Raw genomic sequence first — 22958 nt, 5'->3', positions numbered from 1 at the left:
AGATGACACAACTCTGTCTGTTCATAACAGTAAAGTACAAGTATACAAGTTGTTAACTATATCTTAAACCATAAATGTGACAACTAGTACTGTATGTCTGCAGAAGACTGACACAGCCAAAAATGTGAATGTATACCACACAGTCTTTGGTGCACGTTTTTTATTTGGATATTTATTTTTATATATTTTTTCCTGCATATTCATAAACACACACCTGGACTTAAGGGAACCCTGCCAGCACTGATAGACCTAAAGCAGCTCTGTTTGGTACAGAAGCAAAAGTGCTTCTTGTGTGTCATTACATGGTAATAACTACACCAGTGTTGCTATCTGTTACCAGGGTGAGTGACTTTGAGGGTGAATTCTCTCTTCTCACTCTCTCTCTCATTCTCTCTCTCTTCCTCTTCATGCCTGTCGGGCTCTCTCTCTCTCTCTCTCTCTCTTTCTCTCTCTCTCTCTCTCTCTCTCTCCCACTCTCCCATCATGCTAAAGTTAATCCTGATTATGTACGCTGTCTAACTGGTGCAAAATGAAACCAGGGCTAATGCCATTTTACCCAGAAACATTTCCAAAGCTCGTCTTTTGTTCCGGGATCTAATCATGTTTCATTGCTTTGTGTTGTCACAGGCATATGAGGATAGGTTTAATTAACAAGCGAGTGTGAAATATATGAATCCATCCAAATTTCAGCCAACTGTGGCATTTAACTGCAGAGAATGAGCAGCGCACAACCAGGTTTCTATTTTTATTTATTTTTTTGCTGTTATTCACCTAAATGTGCATCTCTGACATATTTCTTGCTTATCTTGACATTTTAACGATTCTTTTCATGATATTTTATTCATATATAAAGAATCCTCCCATCTCCTCACGCTCTTATGACTGATACTACAAAAACTCTGTTCGATGTTTCTGAATATTTATACCTTTTCTGCAACAGAGCACTCATTATTATTACTGCATCTGAAACAGCACGAGCACCAGAAGATGTGGATGTGCTCTGGCAGCGGCTACGGCTGAGCAGTAATTGCTGTGGAGTTGGGGCGTGTTGCATTGTTGGATGAGATGGATAAGTGGCTGACCTAGTCTCTGCGCTATAATTCCTCTGTGTGTCGCAATATGAAAGAGGCTTAACCAGAGAGGAAGAATGGTGATTGTTCCTACTGTTGCTCTGGTGTCTCTCTCTGCTCTGCTTCTTATTGCTTTTCTCCTCATCTCAGACGGTACCTGCTTCCCTTCCATCTGTCCAGATTTCCTCTGAGGGTGTCACTCATGCAATCCATAACTACACAGGTGCTATTAAGGCATCCGTTCAATTCACACCATGTTGTGCAGGTTCATTTGAAGTCATCATCTGGCTGTTTTTAAGACACCGATCTCATGTGATGAGGCCTGGAGCTAAAAGGCATGCATGTCCTGCAGAAATACAAGGGAATATGCACACTGAATCATACCCTGCATCTTTCTCCCTGCTTATTATCTACTGCTTGACTTCTTCTTATGCTCTGTCTGTCTTTTCTACACACATACACACACACACACACACACACACACACACACACACACACACACACACACACACACACACACACTGGCCTTTAGCTACAGTACCCATGTGTGTTCCTCTCTGGATCTGCAGTACAATCTCAGTTGCTTGAAATGCATTTTGACACCTGTCAGTGTGTGTGACAGGTTATTCTCTGTTTTTCCCCCCTTGAGCTTGAGCACATACACATAAAGTAATAGACTCGGGACTGGGACCTGGTTTCGCAGCAAAATACCAGTTGTATTTTGAAACTCTATTCCACATATTGCAGTAACGCGCTGTAGGATAGTTGAGGGATGATTGGCTGCATCTGGGAGCCCCTCAGGTGCTTTGTGCCTATTTGTGGATTCTTATTTCCCAGCATGCATGAAGACGTGGCAGCAGTTCTTCACCATGGGTGCATTAACAGTGACTTGAGCTTCAAACAGTCAAACAGTCACAGACCGGACACTGAGCTGCAGCTATGAGATGAGCATATAGGAGAATTAGAAGTTTAGATATTGCAGTGTAGCATTAAGTGATAGAACTGAGTGAGTTCACCGACTCTGTGACTCTTCTCTGCTTGTGCTACAGACACATACGTGTTGTCACCGTTTCATTTTTTGAATCTGTCCACAAAAGTAAAAAGGGAAGTAAACATTGTACCTTGTGGTCCCAGCTGTTCGCTTTCAGTCAGGTTGCCTCATGATGACTCAAATGAAGGGACATGTGATATTGCATTGTCCTGTAATTGGCACTTGTAGCCGTAGTAACTGCTGTTCAACGAAAATGACAGAGTCTCACTTTACATTACACATTACTTACACTAAACATTTATTTATATGGAAAAAATATTTGTTGGTCAATTTAAATCATGCCAGAAAAACTGTCACTAATGTAGCAGTTTTTTCCCCAACAGTCCAATGTCTACATGATATTTCCATGATGTCACACTGTGCAGTCAGGTCAGACGACAGGCCTCTGTGAAATCCAGTAGGAGTGTTTCGGCTCATTATCTGAAACAGATCCTAACTAAAAGGATGAAGTGCACATGAGAGACGCCGTTCTTCTTGCTTCAGATCCTTCTGATTTCCTATGGTGGAAATATTAGCCAATCAGATTCAATGATTCCCTAATCACTTGGACAGAGCCCTTCAGGCAGAGAGAAAGAGAGAGAGTGAGAGTGAGAGTGTGTGTGTGTGTGTGTGTGTGTGTGTGTGTGAGAGAGAGAGAGAGAGAGAGAGAGAGAGAGAGAGAGAGAGAAAGGGACAGGGGGGGAAGAGACAGTGGAGGGAGAAAATGAAAGAATAAAAGCGAAGGAACGATGGGAGAGATGTTGTAAAATTAGCCACGCTGTCAGAGCAGTTTGCACTTGGCTTTACAGGAATTGTCGTCAGTGTAGCAGAGTCAGGGAAGCCCCTCTCGCTCTCTTTCATCTTGCCTGCAGTTAGATTCAGGCTCTCTCTCTCTCTCCCTCCCTCCCTCTCTCTCTCTGTCTATCTCTCTCTCTGCCTTGGTAAACTCATTAGATGACAAACTGCCTGAGCTCCTACAGTGAATCTGGATAAAAACAGCATTCAGACAGTTAAGGATCATTGCCCAAAGTTACCTGTGTGTGTGTGTGTCTGTGTCTGTGTGCGTGTGCGTGTGTGTGTGTGTGTGTGTGTGTGTGTGCATGAGTGGAGCCCTGGCTTGTTCCTGGTTGTCAAAGATTGTATAAATGTTAGTCTCCACTCTGTGAGTCATGTTTCCAGTGGGGCAGATGCTGTTACTTATTTAACTGCTCCAAAGTTTGGTAGGTAACAAGTGGACCTGTCAGTCTACACACAATAGTTTGACATTTTTGGAACCATTCTTGTTGAGACGTAGATGAAAACATTGAATCTCTTGTGTCAAGTACAGAGCTAAAACAAGGATTTTCTCATCTCACTCTTGACATAAAAGTGAAAAAGTATATTTAGCAAAATGCCAAACTTCTACATCAAAGCCTAAATGACACTTTAAGTTTGTTTTCTCAGCGTTAACAGGACTTGTCTTATAGTATAGAGATGTGAGATTTTGCGACATTATTTTTGTCCATTTGGTCAATCAAGTCTAATTAAGTGAAGTTTATCAGGATACGGAAGGTTATTTTTCATATATATTATTATAAAACATACAATAAGATTATTATTTTTATAATATATGGATCCCCTTTCACTGCAGCTGCAGTAACCCACAGCAGTCAAATTTACTTAAAATAATATGAATGCATTTTTTCCTGAGCTGCTCTTGACTTGAGAAATAATTTACTTTAACAGATTTCAAAATAAAAAGAAATTTTAAAACGACATGCTCTATAGATAAAATAACAAATCTGTTCCCGCCAATGGGAAAAAATGAAGGCGTCACTCCTCCTTGCTGAGGCCAATCCCTGCCTGTCTCCATGGCAAAGTCTAACGCTCTTGGGGGGGGGGGAACATAAAACCAAGAGTGTTCGGCTTTTTCCGGTCGGAGTCGGACTCAGAGCCGAGAGCCCCTGACTGTTAACGCGCGACAGACACATCAATCGGGTTTGGCTTGTGGTTTCAGATTGTTTCCATCCCATCAAACAAGTAAGGAACAGAAAGTAGCCTCCTGCTGAAATGGACACCGCCAATCAGGTGCGTAACTGAAGGAGAGGAGAGATGATTATGACTCAGAGATGTTAGAAGTTATGAGCTCAATTGGCCAGTGTGTCGTTAATTGATGACAGAAATGAGAATGCTTTTATCCTCCCTGTGTGCTTTTTGCAGCTCGCTTCTGGGGGGACATTTCAAGTGCTAAAATTACCTCTGGGATTTATCCGTGTTTTGGAATGGGTGAGTTGGAACTTTGATGAGTTTTTTCATGCAGTAACTTCACCGTGCAGTGTAAATAGGCTACATCAATGAATTATATAATATAGGATGTGATGTGTGTGTGTGTGTTTGTGTGTGTGCGTGCATGTGTGTGTGTGGTGATAGTATTCCTACACTGAAAACTAAAAGTTTTTTTTAAATTTTTTCTTTTTTACATCCTTTGGGTTTTGCGCCTTAATGATGGTGTTTGTGTTACTTCCACTCGGCGAGGGACCTTACCCGCAATCAGCTTGACTGTGATCCGTTACACCGTGACTAAATGGCTCAAGTTTATGTAAGGATTTACAGCTCCGTGGGAACTAGATGACACTGGAAACCGCTATGAAGCTTTTTCAATCAATGCGCATTTTGGATGCGTTGGGGCCAAACCTGTGCGTTTTTGCGTCAGTCCACAAAAATGCCCCACGTTACCCCAAGTGAAATGACATACCGGGAGTCAACAATAAGAACGGGTCGTCCTAGCTCTGACTGAATCAAAGCTTTACTACCTCTCTCTGTCTGGGTGCCGTTTGTAGACTCTGGTGTTTATTGTACAGTGCAGAGAAGCCTCGAGGCAAAAAGAGATAAGTGATTTTCTTTGATGTGAGTTTAGAGAAATTACTGTAGCCATGGGGGATTCAGCTTGCGTGCATGTGTGTGTGTGTGTGTGTGTGTGTATGTATGTGTGTGTGTGTGTGTGTGTGTGTGTGTGCGTGCATGCGTGCGCATGTGCGTGAGCTTGTCTCTCTCACTTTCATAAATGCCATCAAATGTGCAGAGGATCCTCAAGCAGCAGTCTCCGCTGCAGAAAATTCTAATAAAAAGCTCTTTTTTTTTTTTTTTTACATGCGAACGGAGTGAAGCTCACTCAAACTTAATTTCATCAGACATGTAAGGTTTCAGCTGAGATAGGGCAGATGTCTATCAGTGAGGTGAGCTCCCAGGTGCATCTGTTTTGGCTGTTTGTGTGTGTGACCATGTTCACTGTGAAGAACAAGCAGATGATCCAAAGCACCATCTGTATGATGAAGATAACACTCTGTCATAGCTCCCTCTATGTGTCTTCATGTTGCGTGTGTGTGTGTGATGGTGGAGGGCATCATGTGTGAATGTGTGAGCATGACTGCACAGCGTTCTGTGACATGCAGTGACGTATTGATCCACCAATCCTCTGGTAGAGCTCACTAAGATGTAATCATACATGATCTTACTCAAGCTACAATTCATTTCACATACACACACACACACACACACACACACACACACACACACACACACACACACACACACAGGCAAACAGGCAACCTCCGCAGCTTCATGCCACTGTTATAAATGTGACCTTTTCCTTTCCGCGTTTTTTTTTTTCTTCTCCTTGCGCCCGCATCTTAGTTTCCAATGTCTCTGCTGCTCAGCGGGCTCATAAAAATGCAAATAATTCAAATTATGACCCAGCTATTCTGATTTATTCTGCAGCACCTACAGTGGCACAGCTGTGGTCAGGCTATTCCTCTCTGATAGCAGACAGGAGAAAGATCTCTCACTTTTTCTGTATCTATCTAGAATCTAAATAATGTAATGACACTATTTGCCCTCATTTAGCACCACATTAGTGTTGACTCAAGCTCTGACTGTTGGGGAAACCTCAGGAGACTCTGACAGGTACAGATGCAGCATCTGATGTAAATTTTCAAAGTACACTGGAGAATTAGGACTGTTTTTTTTTTTACTCATCAGAGTATTTTATTTTACCACAAGGAGTCCTGGCATTAAAAGTTCACAGCTAAGATTCTCCTCTTCCTATTCATGGAGCTACTTTACAAACAAATCAAGAGAAAAGAAACAGGGATCGATCCTGAAGCAATGGGTCACAGTATAAATATTTTTTTTCTAAAAAGGGAACAGACGAATATAACCATACATTTAAAAAGAAAACAAAATAAACCAAAACAACCAAATAGCCCAAAAATGTGCAAGCTTAACATGTTCCAGTCTGAGGTCCCTGTTGAATGTGAGGAGTGAGGGGCCTGCAGGGACGGTCTCCCGCTGTCCCCCATCAAAAAGTGACATTCAGCTGGGACATGATGCCTCTCAAACTGCAGCGTCAGACACTGGAGGATACAGAAGTAATGAGCTGAGTATAATCACATGTAGCTGCCACTGAAACCACCTGATATTCCTCTAGCTGACCAACACGTTTTCCTGCACAACAATGGCCATGAAGAAAGATTTACATGTGTGTCTTTATGCATGCATATTCAGTGTGATGTAATTATGTAATTTAGATCTTGACCACTGGCCTCATGCAGCCCTGTATTGTATATGTATATATGAACCTTAAGTTTAAACGTGGCCACTGTTTATTTTTAGACCATCATTCAAACAGCGGCCTCCTCGCAGCCTGCAAATACGTGCAGCTGACCTAAGACTGACATGGCAGTCACTTGTGAAGAGCCTGTACAACCACAATACAATGTTTTCAGTGTTTATAACAATATCTTAAGGCCTGCCCTGCAGTGAATTTCTTTGCACATTACAGCACCAGCAAAAACACATGTCTGTCAGTTTGCTTTGTTTACATGCCTCCAGGTATTAAAGGCTTTTGTTCAGGCAGAGATTGACATTTACTTTGCTAATCACATTGAACCCTTGACTGTATGGCTGATTGGTCATGTGGACAAACATAAGGTTGTTTAAAGGTTGTTTTAACATTAGCCAAGATGTTGCCATAGACTAGTAGGTGGGAGGGTATATGGAGGGTGTGTGTGTGTGTGTGTGTGTGTGTGTGTGTGTGTGTGTACGCAATCAGCTCTTGGCCTGTTTGGCACACTGTCAGTGGTTGGCATATTCTGCTCCAAACAGCTGTAAGGTCCCCTCCTCTCCACCATGGACCAACTCATGCAGAAGCTGTCCTTTGAGATGTGCCCAAACTCTTCACTGCATGTGTGTGCACGTTTGTGTGTGTGTGTGTGTGTGTGTGTGTGTGTGTGTGTGTGTGTGTGTGTGTGTGTATGTGTGTGTGTTTGAGAGAGAGATGGAAGGAGAAAGAGAGCAAAATTGTACAGTTGATTGAGCACATGATGCAAATAATATACATGCATTTGTTATGCGCTGAAGCGCGGCCATGGCTGTTGTATCATCTCACACACTGCAGATTTACAAGTACTGTATCAACTCAGTGGCCTCCTGTACTGTAGCAATACTCAGGCTGGTGAGTCACAAAATATGAGTCCCATCGTGAGTCTCATTTATGAGTAAGGGTCCTCCTCTCATTAAAAACCCACAACTGACCCACTGTCTTATGATGTCATCCTCAGCACCTTACTGTACGCAGCTTTAGTTTGCCTCGGGTGTGTTTGTTTGTGTGTGTGTGTGCCAGATAGAGCTGTGCCACAATAGAGGATTGGTTTCCCTTAGTTATTGTTGCTATGCTTGTCGAGGTTTTCATTCATGCAAAGATAAAAGTAAAAAAATAAGTAAATTTGAAGTGCATGTGAATGCTAAAGTTAAACCTCTGTGTTGGTTGAAGGTTGGGTTCCTATAGTTTGGATCCAGTTTCTGGTTGGATTTGTAAAGATAACTGACGCTAACAAATCTCCAGTTAAAATGTCCCTGTCGGTAGATTATATCAGCTGTAGCTAATTAAAGTAAATTCAGTAATAGCTTCACTGACACTTCAGTCTGTTGGTTAATATGATCTCTCCAAGCCACTCGCTGTACTCTCCCAAAGATTGTTTGTGAGTGAAAAGACACATCCCTTTGTTCAATCACTCTACGACAGCCAGTGAACAGTCGTTCAACAGAGTGGCACCTCTTCTCTAGAGAGACGATCAGCTGATTATAGCACGGTAAATTTCAAGAGAATATTAAATTGTAGTTTAACTTTTCACACAGATTAAATCAGTATTTTGAGTTCATTAACCCCATAGTTCTGAATGAGGGGCGCCGATATTTGGATCAGGTTTGTGGTGTATCAGGTATAAAAGTTCCCATGTTATAGCCGTGATTTCAGTGTCTTTGAACAATCAGTCAACAATAAAAATTTCATGTCCTCTGCTGCTCATGTCATTTTCAGGTCAGAGCCACAGGTGGTGAAAATTAATAAAGCTATCTTAATTAATGTTCATGATGATGAATTAAGTAGCTGTTTTCCTCAGACAGAAACAACTGATCACAGATCTAAACTGGATCTCTGACTTGTAGTTATTTATAGCTTAGTAAACTGAATATTTCCGGCTTTTGTCCTGATGGTCAGAGAAAACAAACACATTTTCTAATATTTTCTTACAGTTTACAAATTCAGTGGTTAATGAATCAAAAAAATAATAGATTCATTGATATTACATAAACAATTGTTAGTTGCAGCCCTAGTGACATTTGTTCTCTTTACAAAGCTTTACACATACTTAAGCTGTAGAGAATACATCAGGATTCACATACGTTTTTTTTAAATGTAACTTCAAACTTAACAAGAAAGGTCAAACTGGTAAACAAGAAAAATTAGACGCTGTTTGCATGTTATATTACTGCTGTACGTGTCCATGGCAAATGACTTTGTAGTCAAAGCTGTCAAACTTAAGAAAGTGTGAAATCAAAAATGTTTCTCTGATTAATGCAGACATTTTCTATATTACAAAGCAAATAGGTGTTAGGCGTTTAACCCCTGAGGAATACTATTGCAAAACTGAGTGAGACAGGCCAGAATTGCTCTGTATATGTTTTGCAAATACAACAAAGGCTCACGTGAGTAAAACACTTGTGAATGCTGTGGGATTGGCAAAATTAGATGTATCTCTTCTTTGGAAATCTTGAAAATCCTCTCTCTCTCTCTCTCTCTCTCTCTCTCTCTCTTCCTACACGATTTTATCCGTCACATTTTGTGTTATTTCTTCATTGACCTCGTGTTATCATGTACGTTTTGACACATTTCTGCACAATATTCACGATGAACATTTACGCAGGGGAATAAGCACACACACACACACACACACCAAAGGAAAAGCAAATATGAAAGGAGGGAGATGCAGGGAGATTGGTGACAGCTGCTGACAGATATCGCAAGAGACTTGACACGTCAAAGATCTGTTTTTCAGCACTTAAATGCTTCAAAAGATGCCGTCAAGCTTGGCCTATCCATTTAAAACAAATATCTCAGTGTCATGAAGTCCGCTTGGGTCAGGCAGGTGAAGCAGAGCCAGATACACAGTAAATCAGTATCAGAAGGTATTTCACCTCTCTGTCTGATATTGTTTGGAAGAAAATGGAAACTTTTTCAAAACTCACAACATGCTCTGCAGCTGGTGACATCTGTCATCCCATCAGTCAATATAATCTACGGAGCTTGATATTCTCTGATGTCTGATATCCTTAAAACTTTGATGTCTGATGTTCCCTCCTCTATCAACTCTGCAAAACATCTGCAAAACAATCCACTTGTACAGAATTGGATGCTTTTGTTGGTGAGTGTATGTTGATATTTGAAAATTTTCTTTAATTAATTTTTTAAAATAATTTTAAAGAATGATTTTTAAATCTGTAATTAACGTCTGGCTCAGTACAACAACATGCAACATGGGAACTTTACTGACTTTACTATCATCCAAACTGCTTGTTTGGTGGTTGGATAGTGTGAGAACCCCTTCCCCCTCCCACACACACACGTACACACCTTTCCAACATTGGCTTAGAGGGGTCAGCGCCCATGATTGGCCAGCTGTTCGTAGATGAGTCGGGTGTTTGCTCAGTCATCGCTCAATACTAACTTTTTCCACCTTTGGGTTTTGGACTATCGGTCTCTCTCTCTCTCTCTCTCTCTCTCTCTCTCACACACACACACACACACACACACACACACTTTTCCCCTCCACAGATGAGATCATACTCTAATCACAAAGTCACTAGGTTATGCCAGCTATTAGAGTCACTGAATTGACCTAATCACATTGTATATGAAGTAGCTTGGACCCCACAGCATTCAGAGTTCTTGTTTCACTTTAATTAATGTCCTGATAAAGCTCTCAAATTAAAAGAACAATACATTACATAAAAATTGGTCCATCATGTCAAGGTATCTATAACCTCATCATTTCCTGTAGTGGTGTGATCTTAAAATAAGTTTTTGGGTTCTGTGGGTTGTGGTAGCCGATGAGCTCCTGGATGTGACGTGGCCTTTCTTCACCCATCCGGTCAGAGCTGGACCTCTGTCTCCCTCTCAACCCTGAGATGCTGGTCCGCCATCTGTGACTCAGACAGAGAAAGGTTAGCCTGTCTTCTCCTGTAGGACTTGTCTGTTCAAACAAGACATCCCACACACATAGTCCACAGAAGAGCACAGGTGTCGAGACAGTATGTGCACAAGAGCATATAGAAATGTCACAAAGACACACTGTATTTATATTATTACACACAAAGATTATTATAATTGACTGAGATTAAACCTGAAGTAGAAATCGAGTGCTGAAAACATTTTCATAAAAGTAAAGGTGAGAAAAAACAACACAGCTTCCTTGGGTGGGATGGTTATTTATTTTGCACTCAGTAGCATATGGCATACAGTATCTGTCCCACCAACATGATTTGCAGTTGATGCTATGAGTCCACTATATAAGGTATAATAATTTCACTATACATTCGGACAGCATTACAAAATGTCAAACTCACTATATAATGGACTATATAGGGAATAGTGAGTGATTTCGGACACAGCCACTGATTTAAAAAATATTTTAATTTACAAGGGTTTGTTTCTATAAGTCGACTAACAACTACTTGGTCATCCACAACGACCTGTTGCTGTTTTTCATGACTATCCTGCTTAATAAACTCTGATTGGTCAACTGTTGCCTTTTTCAGCAGCATGTTGATTGGCTCGCTTCATATGTTTAGATAACAACGTCTGTTTTTTTGAAGAACAATATTGTTTTTGTGTTTGATTGATATTTAAGTCTTTAATAAACACCATTTCCCACAAGCCCCAGACATTTGGCTAAACGCCATGGCTCGACAGACAAGACCGATGAAAGAAATGCTAAATGAGAGATTGCATTGAGTTACAGAAGGTAGTGGAACAGAGGCCGGTCTGGACGTGACTTCTCTATTTGTTCCCTAACACCAAAGCATCATCGCTCCTCATCGTTCACACTTAACACTACACTAGTGGAACTCGAATAGTCACTTTCAGAGCTGAGATAGGATCTAACATGAATTTGGATGATTTTCTCCAGATTCTCGAGAGGAAATTTCATCTTTCCATATGTAAACCCACCACCATACAGAAACATACAAATAAGCGCTCATACAATGGGTTTGTATTACATTTCCATCGGGTGCCCCCAGCGTTATTAGTGCAGTGACTGTCACTGACGGGCACAGGGGTCGGGTTCCACATAGGTCACCTGATTAAGTAACCATGGAAACCCTGTGGGGAGAAGAGGAGCAGCAAGAAGGAACACTGTTACAAAAATAAATGGAGATTTTCTGCTTGCTTGTGGTCGGTCAAGCTTACAGAGGGAGCGCGGAGAGACAGAGAGAAATATGAATGTGAGCTGTACAGGGCACAAAGCGCTCCCTGTGCAGGGAAGGATTAGCCGCTGCTAAATGAGCTGCTGATTTTGTTGTGTGGTGCTGCCACCGAAGCGAAGATCAGACAGCTTTCACATGAAGGCTTGTGGATGTCACCTCTTTGTGTAACTTGTTCTGTAGACGGTGAAGTAGTTGGGTTTTTTCTGACTAATCAGCTGACATGAGCTATGGTCCATATCACTGAAGTATAACCACATCTGTTTGATGGGTAGGAAAAAGTGAGGGTGTACTGTAATACATTTGCTTATGCATTTATTCACTGTTAATTGAAAATGAAAGTTTTCTAACTCTTTATGAATTTAAGTGAATGAAAAACACAAAAATCACAAAAACTACATATTACATGAGCTTTTAGTTCCATATCTCAACACCAGTCTGTTAGCGTGTTACCCTGCATCACTAGTGTGTCAAAGTTCAGTTCAGATGTTCATCTGAGTGCTCACACCACTGCTTCTATTTCTGATGTTGTGCATTTGCTGTTTTGTTTAGTGTGTAAAACTAGCCGGCATAAAATTGCTCATGTTTGTGCACTGGCAGACCACAGCCGCTACAGCAAGTGAGAGTGTGTGTGTGTCTGTGTGCGTGCGTGTGTATAGGCCTATGTGTGTGTATTTTGGGGGGTGTGCTTATTCCCCTGCGCAAATGTTCATCATGAATATTGTGGAGAAATCTGCCAAAACTACACTGCAGGTGTGGCTAATGCTTCTGCCTGAGTGGAGAGAGTGAGATATTTTTACTCTATGTTCACACATACACATTGCATGCTAACATCTAGGTCTTTAAACTCTCAAACACACACATGCTCAGAGAGGGTACACACACTCCTAGGCACACATTCAGCCATGCACACCCAAACATGGAGATATAAAAGGATGGAAACACTGTATGAATACAAAGGCATTAATACACATGACAAATGCAAACAGGTTGGAGATGTACTGTTAACTGTACATTCAGGTTCCACATTAGGGGCATTTTTGAATCCATTATTAGGCCGTCAGATCCATGTGTTTTTAAATGAGCCTCATAATTGTTGCCATTCTGACTGTAGGTCATGTTAACTTTGTGGTTGCAAACTACCTCATAGAGATTTGGAAAAAATAAACATAAAACATACTGTAGACAGGCAGTCTGAACTATTATAAAGCCAAAGTCACCAGACAGGTGTGATAATAATTGTGCAGTTAGCTACATAAGCTAGGGGGCTCATTTCTACGTTTACCTTTGGTTTGACACGGAGACAAGTGTTAACAAATTATGAAAAATTATTTTCGAAAGATGCAGTAACAGTTTTTTGGGGTTTTTTTGGCCACTTAGGAGCAGCGTAAACTATTTGTGAACCCAACACTGATGTATCATCACCTTTTATGGCGATGACAAACTTGCTAGTAAACAGCTGCTCATTTACACATCCAGTGGTTATGGAGCAACATTAGTATTCATTCAGAGTCGATTTTCTGCCCACTTGATGAATGTCACTCCAATATTCAATCTCTTTGAGCTCTGTTTTTTGGTCACTACCAACCTTTGATGTAAATATCTGGCTCTTTAGCTGTCTTTAGCTTGTTGCTACTGTCTGTTTGTGGCCAAGGGCAGCTACAGATTCAGATGATAATTCAGTTCATCACTACAAGCGACCCCTTTCACATCACCACATTTTTTAACATTGTTATTTCATACATTGTGTGTATGAAAAATATTGAATTTAGCTGCATTAAGTTTACTTGGAAACTCTTGCACTGCTTGTCCTAAAATATGTTTTTCTCTTCAATGGAAGTGGCAAGTGCAAAGTTAACAATATCATTAGTCAAAATACCTACAATTATGAGAAAATGCCTGGTTGAAAAATACCAGAATTTCTCTTTAAGTCAAATTGTGACATTGTTTCACTGTGATGGCAATGTCTGACTCACTTCAACTGTATCCTAGATCCCCTGCAAGTTGACGGGATTGGTTCCTTAGATATATGACATATGAAACTCTGGCTGTCTGAATCTGTTTTTATGAGACTGTAATTTGGTTCACTAGAGTTAAAGGTGGAAATACGTAGTCATGGGGTTGACTGCTTATTTTGCTCATGATATGTCTTGCATCATATAAAAGACATCATCAAGGTTAAAAGTTAATTTTCATCAGAGATGTTCTGTTACTTAAATTCAGGTAGCATCTTAAAAAGGTCTTACGTCTACTTTTCTGATACCTGAAATCTGTTCCCTATTCAAACCTCACAAGTAGTTTTTAGAGTACTTTGATTCTCAATCTCTGTCTCACTCCGTTTCATCTATCGCTTTCTTTCTATCTTCATAAAGAGTGCCCTAGATTTTTATTTTATATCCTCCCTGTCAGGCAGAGAGGGGGGCTGAACATCTGAGGCATTTTCCTCCTCCTTATGCAGCCACTTGACACCACAACGACTCCTATCTACTTGAATAGAGCAGGTGGACGGTGTGTGTTTGTGTGTGTGTGTGTGTGTGTGTGTGTGTGTGTGTGTGTGTGTGTATGTGTGTGTATGTGTGTGTATGTGTGTATCTATGAGTAGCATCTGTGAGGTTTTGCAGAAATGTCAAGTGCAGCTCATCAGTGAATGCACCTTTTAGCTCGTCTGCTACTTAACGTGATCCTCACCTCTCCACTCGGTGCGATCTCCATCGCTTCCTCTGCCGCTCTTATCACGTCCTCTTGTTTAAGCAGCTCCTCTGTTTTCTCTTGTTATTTTTTTTTATTTTACAGCCAAATATTCCTCATGCACCACTCCTCAAACCACTCCTCTTTGTGCCCACTTCACTTTCTCAATTGTTTCTTTCATCATATTCACTACACCCCTGTTTTTTCACAGTGGAGGCTGTTTGTACTGGACTGTAGGTCTGACTGCTTGTGGTCGAGCCTGAGGCGTGAGGATCAGTTTCATAATCCTCAGCCGGCGTCTTCCACAGTGTTCATCCATTTGAGCCTCTGACCTCGCCTGTGCTGCATCAAGTTCCCCTCAGACTGAATCCTCACACTGTTCTCCACATCCACTCATTTAAAATCATCTGTAGGAAATATCATAAGTTGCTTTCTTTTTTTGTTTATCTTTGATTGAACTGCAAATTTATTACTCTGGTTTGAAAGCAAATTATGATCTTCACATTATGCTCCTCGATGCCATGTAGGTCAGTGGAGAAGAGGGCAAACAGGGAGATGTTTCAGAGCTCTGTTTGCACAGCAGACAGTTTTCATTCCTGTACCCTGGCTTCTCTCTCTCTCTCTCTCTCTCTCTCTCTCTCTCTCATTTGCTTTCCCTCCCTCTCTCCCTCTCTATCTCTTGTTCCCTGAGGAGCCCAGCTGGGAGAGGCAGATAAACACACGGGGGCGCGGGGCTTAGCACCCACCCTCCTTCCACAATGCCACGCTCTCCTGTTCAAAGGGCCCAGCCAGAAATGAGAGGGGCTAAACCCGAGTCGAAAATCACAGGGAGAGGAGGCAGCTGCAGGAGAGAGCGAGTATATATACATACAGAGAGAGAGAGAGCGAGAGGGGGGAGAGGGAAGGAGATAGATGTTTATCTGAGGCTGTTTGTGATAATTAGGAGGGAGTATTTATTCTGGTCACTTGTCCTCTACCATTTGTTTGTTCAGAAAAGCACGTGCTACAGTCTGCATGTACAGTATTTATCAGATCTTTTAGCTGCATATTTGAATTAGTGAAGTGTGTGTGTAGACGTATGAACACATTTCTGGTGGTTGTTTGTGGCCAACCAAATGATCTGAGCTGACCTCATCCACGCAGCCAAATCGAGCTTAGTCCTTTGTGGCCCAGATTAGCCTCACAAAGCATGACCAAGTATTGTGCGACTATGCCCCTGTGAGCAGTTTTCAATGTTCAACAGTGGCGAATAACAGATACTTAGCCTAAATGTGAAGACAAGAGCTACAGCAAAGTTAGGATAATAGACAATGATGCCTTTTCATAAGTGCTGGAATCTCTTTGTTTGTGTACATGTGGGTCAGGATTTATCTGCTGTCACGTTACAATCAAACTGTCAATCAGTTCTCAAAAAACTCAGTTGTTAGGAAAATCTAATTTCAACTCAATATCATCTCCCTTCACTGTGCTATAGTAATCTCAGTCTCAGTCTCTTTGCATGCAGCAGTTAAAATAATAATTTAAAAAAAATGTACATCTCATCTTGGTGTAGTGTAGGGTTAGCTGTGCTCTCTGTAATGAAAGTGAAGCAGTTAAACAAGTGGATAATCATTAAACAGATTTATTCCAGCTGATGCTGCATTCTTTGTCTAAATGAATATTTATTAAGTAATACTTGTGTACACACTGGGAGCCAATTTCAGCCATCTCAGCTTGACTACCGAAACTCACTGAGGTTGTAACCAGCTGGAAACGCCTTACTTCTGACTCTTAGCAAAAGACACCTGTACGGACAGAAGCCCTGGACCTGCAGAGTAGCTGTAGCCTCTACGGAGCTGAATATTTTGGGTCAATTTTTTTCAGTCGCACACACAAAACTTCAACACTTCATGTCATTAAAACTGCTTATGACTTTTGGAGCAAAGTGGAGCAAGAAGAGCTAATTATCCCTCTTCTGTTTGTCACATGAGGCAAGCAAAGCCGTGGCAAAACTTCTCTGCATGCAGCTTCATAATGATGTCTCTTTGGGCCAGATTGTTGCTGGAGGCAGCAACTTAATTTCATTACAGCAGTGGCAGGGACTGTATGTGTAGGACATGAGAGCATACAGTGTATATTGTTTAATATACTTTAACTTACACAATAAAAATGCATTTTTCTCATAATGTTGAGACAGCAAGAATGGTGTTATGACACTCTTGTCATATGAGGGTTAGTGTTTTACGTGCCGTGGTGTTGGGTTGTGCGTGCTGGTGCGCCCCCTGCCCTCCCCCTCTTCTCCTACAGGTGGCTCAGCACGGCTGTCCCTGGCTCCCAATTGACAGCCGGAGTTGAAAGGCGGAGTGGGGGAGGCTGGCCATTCGTCTCCTTGAGAGAGAGAGCTGCATGGAGCTGTAGATGTCTTTAACTCTGATAGTGATCTTCTTCTTAGGATTATCTTGCTTCTCTGTTATTGTTAGTTTGTGTTATCCAGTGCTGCTGTCGTAGCCTGATAAAGAAGACTAAATCAACTGTCTTAGCATCCGATGTGTGAGGGAGAGCAATCACCATGTTTCTGAGTTATCAGGTTCAACTTGAGCGAATGCACATTTCATTTGTCTGCTGTCAGTAATGTGTTCTATCATTATAACTATACTATATACTGTACTGTAACTGTATTGAGCTTCTTGTTAGGGTGCTGTTTCTTCTGCTTTCCATAATATATTGGATTCATGATTCCTTTCATTAATCTTTCCCATCATGTAATATAATTTACAATGCTTATCAGTGGTACCTATACATAATACTACTTTATACTACAACTACTTTATACTGTACCTGTAAACAACATTAAAATGCTATTTACAGGTCAAATTAACCCTCGCTGCAGCCAATTTGTTGCACCCCCTAGTTTCACTGTAGGGACATTCAGTATGTATTATTTGCGGTCCAAGCAGAAACACGTGTGGTGGTGAAGCCATCATCCGGTGACTGTGGAGGGCGCACAAGCAGGGATGTCTTCCTCCAGACTCTAAGACTCTGTTCATCCCAATTCAGCTCAGCCCACACACTCACTGCAGCTATTGTAGACCCTGTGCTGACGGGGCCAAAATGCTATGAGTTGGTGTTGAAATGGCTTCACAGCAGAGAAATTGTGGAGATGTCTGTAAGCAAAGTGTTTGAATGGATCAGGGACTGCTGATACTCACTGTTTTTCTACTGGGGCTTGGTGGTAGAAATTCATCCCTTTTTCTTGTTTTTTGACGTGTAAAACTCTTCATGCAATAATTGATACTTCTAAAGTCATTGTATTTGTCAATTAATAACTTATCAAAGCTGCACTTGTTGATTTTTATATTAATGTTTGATGATCAAATTATCATGTGCAAAGTGAGGTGTTGCTCATAGTGACAAACCCACAGAGAATTATCAATGAACTCTGCAGTTCACCCCAGCTATACAAAGTGTTTTAGCCTCTTTCAGCTCATTGTTTTGGTTTCTGGGCCAGCAACTTTACTGTTTGGGTTCACTCCACCATTCTCATCTGTGTTGTTTGTGGCAGCAGTAGACTGATGTTTTCAGCAATCCTGTCCAGAACAGGAGACAGAAAGTCAGCAGCTGCCTGGTGAACATGGTCAAACATTTAGCAACTGAAGAGCCAGTTGGTGAAGAGCAAAACGGAAGAAAAAGGAGAGTGAATACTGGGCTTATGTTTGTCAGGTGGATAGAAACATGTTAATGTTGCTCTGTGACTGCTGGATGTGTCAATAGGCAACTGTTAACGCACCATAACAACTTTATATGGTGATGATATGCCAGTGTTGTGTTTAAAGCATGTTCTGCTGCCCCCAAGTGGTCAAAAGTCAATTAACACAACTGTGACACATTCATCTGTGTGTTGAAGTTCTGCAAAACAAATGAGCACATTTACCTTGGTTGGACACATCCTCTATGATCCACTTTAGAGACGTTTAGATTGGTTTATCAGGTTTTACCTGTCTTGATTGACAGTGTCAGTAAAGTCTGTTCAAAACCACATTTGCATACTCATCAGCATAAGCCCTGTGTTATCACACCAGTTCACATGAACAGCAACTCCACCATCTTTACTGGAGTTCAGACATCCTTTCAGTTACCTCACTAGTGCATAGTAATAATCTGTGTAAAATTGCAGATTTCAGATGGGCTTAAAGTCTCTAAACAGAATGCAAAGTTTAAAAAACAGTAGTGTGAAATGCGGCAAGCAGCATCAAGAAAGTGACTATATCTTTAACTAAACTTTCTCTCAGGCTTTTAGAAAACTGAAACTGACTCCATTGCAAAAATGAGTGTGTCTAGTAAAAACCAGTGGGATTAATACTGTGCTCCTACATCAGTGTACTGCAAAGTAAAGCACTGTCTCCTGATTCATGCTCTAGGTGGCAACCACAGAACAAACTCATTCCCAGTCTTTTCTAGGCCCTATCTCCTCCATGCTGATCAGCCAACTCAGTGTCTACTCTACTGACAAGCCAGCAAATGTCCAAGCCAAGAGCCGACACCGTTCTCTGATAATTTGATCAGAGTTGATGCAGCATGTCGTTCTCACAGTGGTTCTCTTTGTAAGAGTATGTTGAAGCAGATACTGAGAGGCTGAGAGAGAAAGCCTTGTCGCGAGTGGTTGTGTGTGTGACTGTGTGTACATGCAAATACGGTGTTTGGCCTGGATTATGTATACAAATGTGCTTTTCATCAAGTCATCTATTGCCTCAGTTCAAACCAGTTTGTACTGTAGGGTCATCTCCACAGCAGGCATCTGATTTTCCTCTTTTATTTCTTTGTGCAGCTTTTTGCCATTTTTGCCTTCGCGACATGTGGGGGCTACTCGGGGCAGCTGCGGGTTAGCGTGGACTGCGTGGAGAAGGGCAGCAGCAACCTCAGCATCGGCATCGACTTTGCTTATCCTTTCAGGTGAGTGGGGTTCATTCATAGTCTCGAAGTCTGATGGCAGGAGTATGAACCTGTGTATACTCTGATGCTAACGCAGTACCACCATGGGACACCGTGTAGGAAACTTAATGAATTCAAAAATAATGTGTGTGGGTGTGTGTGGGAGCATTTCTTTAAAAGCGAGCAGTTCTCATGAAGTAATTAGTCAATGCTGTGATCACTGGAAAATAAATCACATTCCCACTTCACTGTGTTGGGGTACATGCAGAAATCACAAAAACGGATATTCCAGAGCCACCTCAGATAAAACTTAAGCTATCTGTATTGGTAGACACCATTTAGGAATAAATAAGAAAATGTGTTTTTTACTGTGACTCTAAGTGACTCTTAAACTCAAACTCATTCAATCCTCTGAATCTGAGTTAGGGAACTGAATTCCAGTGGATGTAATTCCTTTCAGCTGCAGTCTGTTAAGTAAATAATTAAATTATCAACCTAATGGTATCATCTGCAAACATCCTGTGACTACAGTATAATGGCTTACCAATCTTTACCAACTGCTACAGGTAGTACGCTAGGTCAGCACATATCACAGAATCACATCTTATTCCCGTAACGCACACAAACCACATGATTGCAATATTGTTCTTTTACAACTATTGAATTTCCTTCCTCCAGTTGTCAGAGTTTGCTGAACCCATAGGCTGAACCACATAAGAACAATAAACCACTGTATAAACCAGTGTGTCATCAGTTACCAGGGCCTACTTTGGCAACTCCTGTACCTTTCTCTTTGTGTGCCAGGTTGTACCAGGTGTCGTTTGAAGCGCCCGCGTGTGAGGGCATGAGGAGGGAGCGCGTCTTCCTCATTGGAGACTATTCATCTTCCGCAGAGTTCTTCGTCACCATTGCCGTCTTTGCCTTCCTGTATTCCCTGATGGCCACCATCGTCTACATCTTTTTCCAGAACAAATACCGTGAAAACAGTCGAGCCCCGCTCATTGTGAGTATCGCGGCCACTGAACTGGGACTTTTTTGTACCATTACCATTAAATTCTTTTATCTTTCTGTTTGACATCTTGTGTCCACACTGCCAAAGGAATCATAATGCCAGATATAAAGCCACATTATCAAAAATCTGTACAAAACAAACCCCAAAGTAATGTTTCTGTCATATTTCTATTAATGTCTGAACTGTTTGTCTCCTCTCTTGTCGGTACCATCAGGACTTCGTAGTGACCGTGGTGTTCTCCTTCATGTGGCTGGTCAGTTCCTCTGCTTGGGCAAAAGCTCTGTCTGATGTGAAAGTGGCCACTGATCCCGATGAGGTGCAGCTCCTCATCTCTGCCTGCAAAGTCCAGACCAACAAGTGTGGCTCTGTGCACGGATCGCGCTGGTCCGGACTCAACACCTCAGTGGTAGGTTTGCAGGATGTGCGTTCCAGACAGTGGGAATTAATGAGTAAATGAATTAGAATAGGCTACAATTTTCAGATATGAATGAAATATGAACTCAAAAAAAGCTACATATTTTATGAATTATGAATGATATGAGAATGATCTGTTAAGAAGAGTAAAATAGCGCCTAGAAGAATCAAAATAAAGATCCAGACATACAAGAACATGAGTCTGTAAGGTTGACTAAAATTTCTAATCTGCCCATGTTTCATATCGCTATTCCTTGTCTTTCTCTTCAGGCTTTTGGGTTTCTCAACTTTGTTCTATGGGCTGGAAACATCTGGTTTGTCTTTAAGGAGACCGGTTGGCACAAGGGTGCTTCTAGGTTGGCAGGCGGGCCGTCTGAGAAACAGGCCAGCACCTTTGACCAGCAGCCCTACAACCAGGGAAGCTTTGACCAGTCAGGGAGCTCTAACACCCAGGGAAACCTCGGCCCGCCGTCTGAGTACAGCCAGGTGGGAGGGCCCACCTCATACACCAATCAAATGTAGCCGTGCCTTTTCGTTTCATGAGTGGCATTTCTGCATTTCAAACCAGGGCAATCAGAGGGTGATAGGAAAGTCGAGTTAACTTTCCCTGTCTGCTCAGTTTATCATCAATCTGTAAGTGCAAAAACAACAAAAACAAAAAAGATGGTGTCAAAGGTGTTAAAGTGCACCCACTGTAAATACAAGTATTGTTGGGTATTGTACAAAATGATTAGATATAGTCTTTTACTCCTTCTGTTTCAGAGGTGTTTGCTGAATGTTGTATTTCTTGTAGTTGGAAAAGCATTCGTGACAGTTTCTCTCTCTGTGTTTGGTCGTTGACATTCACCGTTTGACTGGATGTCTTTTTCAAACTGGTTTGAACTTTGTGGTGGAAGGAAAAAGTGCTCTATGTTTGTATCATTCTTCACGTTTTCAAGTGCATGATGTTGTATGTGTGCTAATATGCGCTCTGTGACACTAGTAAAAAACAACAACATGCATTTTATCTCTGAAAGTTTACAAATTCACACTGAGTCATTACTCAAAGTTTATTTTGATCAGTATTATTACTTTTTTTTAGTATTTTGATAATGGGTATTTCTAATTCAGGTATAGATTCAGAAAATGATTTAGGGACAGTTCCCCGTTACATTTGTTACAAACACATTTCAGCATGTCTGACATTGGTTTTTGATAACGTCAGAAAGACAAAAAAAAACCTAAAGCAATAACTGCATAGTGAAAAATACACTATACAGGGTTTGTGAACAAACAAAGTACAGTGCAGCGTGTTATTTGTTTTCATGGTTTTCATTTTTTTAGTTGCATCTGCTATCACATCTCATTTTATTTGAATAATGAGAAGAGGGAGATTGTCTCCCTCGTTGTTTACAAGTGGCAGCTCTCGCTACAGATTACTGTGACTGTTTTCCATGCTCTCGTCAGACGACTGGAAAATTACAAACATAAGTTATACCTCTTCAAAGCATGTCCAGAGTATCCATTTACACATTTAAAGCCCAGCAAAAAAGCACATCAGTACCAGAGTGATAATAGAAGAATAGTGAATAGTGGGTTCATCTGTACATAGTTAATACTGAGCTTTTGTTTACTTCAAAATCACCATTCAGGTTTGTACAACTTTGAAAAAAAAATATGTGCATTTCATGTTAAAAATAATGATCAAAGTATAATGCTTGGTTTGTTTACATTAATATGACTCGTGCAACCCCGTTTTTTGACCTCCTAAGCATGTGGCTTGCAACAGTGTAATAAAGCAGACTGAACATCCTTGTATGTATAAAAGTCTGACGTCCATGGTAAACGTGTACTGGTCTATAAACTGAGTGTGGATCATGTTTTACAGGGATTCATGCTAAAGATGCACAAATCTGGCCATAAATGACACAAATTCATGTATCTGCTCTGATCTTTTTGTCTGGTTGTCTTCTGACCTTTGACCTGCTGCCTTTGTCTCCATGGAAACAGGGATGCTTCATTTGTCCACAAGAGTCTGTCAGGTACGATGTGAAGCACA

At 41.2% G+C, this 22958-nt stretch overlaps 1 protein-coding gene across 1 annotated transcript; it reads left to right on the top strand.

Annotated features, from left to right (window-relative positions):
- The first annotated feature begins 4027 nt into the window (after window positions 1-4027).
- Window positions 4028-22836, top strand: synpra (synaptoporin a). Its single transcript, XM_023427865.2, has 6 exons — window positions 4028-4167; window positions 4300-4365; window positions 19391-19515; window positions 20299-20497; window positions 20721-20912; window positions 21191-22836. The coding sequence occupies exons 1-6, from the start codon at window positions 4150-4152 to the stop codon at window positions 21440-21442; spliced, it is 852 nt and encodes a 283-aa protein (XP_023283633.1). The 5' UTR covers window positions 4028-4149; the 3' UTR covers window positions 21443-22836.
- The last annotated feature ends 122 nt before the right edge of the window (window positions 22837-22958 follow it).

This window comes from Seriola lalandi, unplaced genomic scaffold (assembly GCF_002814215.2).
Source record: "Seriola lalandi dorsalis isolate HSWRI2012SDOR001 ecotype SW California unplaced genomic scaffold, Sedor1 jcf7180002054864, whole genome shotgun sequence".
Taxonomy (NCBI): domain Eukaryota; kingdom Metazoa; phylum Chordata; class Actinopteri; order Carangiformes; family Carangidae; genus Seriola; species Seriola lalandi.
The sequence above is the reverse complement of the archived record's forward strand: the minus strand, read 5'-3'. Positions and strand labels throughout refer to the sequence as shown.

Excerpts from the sequence above, each read along its gene's own strand:
- synpra (XM_023427865.2), top strand. Across the intron at positions 19,516-20,298 it reads GACTTTGCTTATCCTTTCAG|GTTGTACCAGGTGTCGTTTG; the intron begins GTGAGTGGGGTT and ends TTTGTGTGCCAG. Across the intron at positions 20,498-20,720 it reads ACAGTCGAGCCCCGCTCATT|GACTTCGTAGTGACCGTGGT; the intron begins GTGAGTATCGCG and ends CGGTACCATCAG.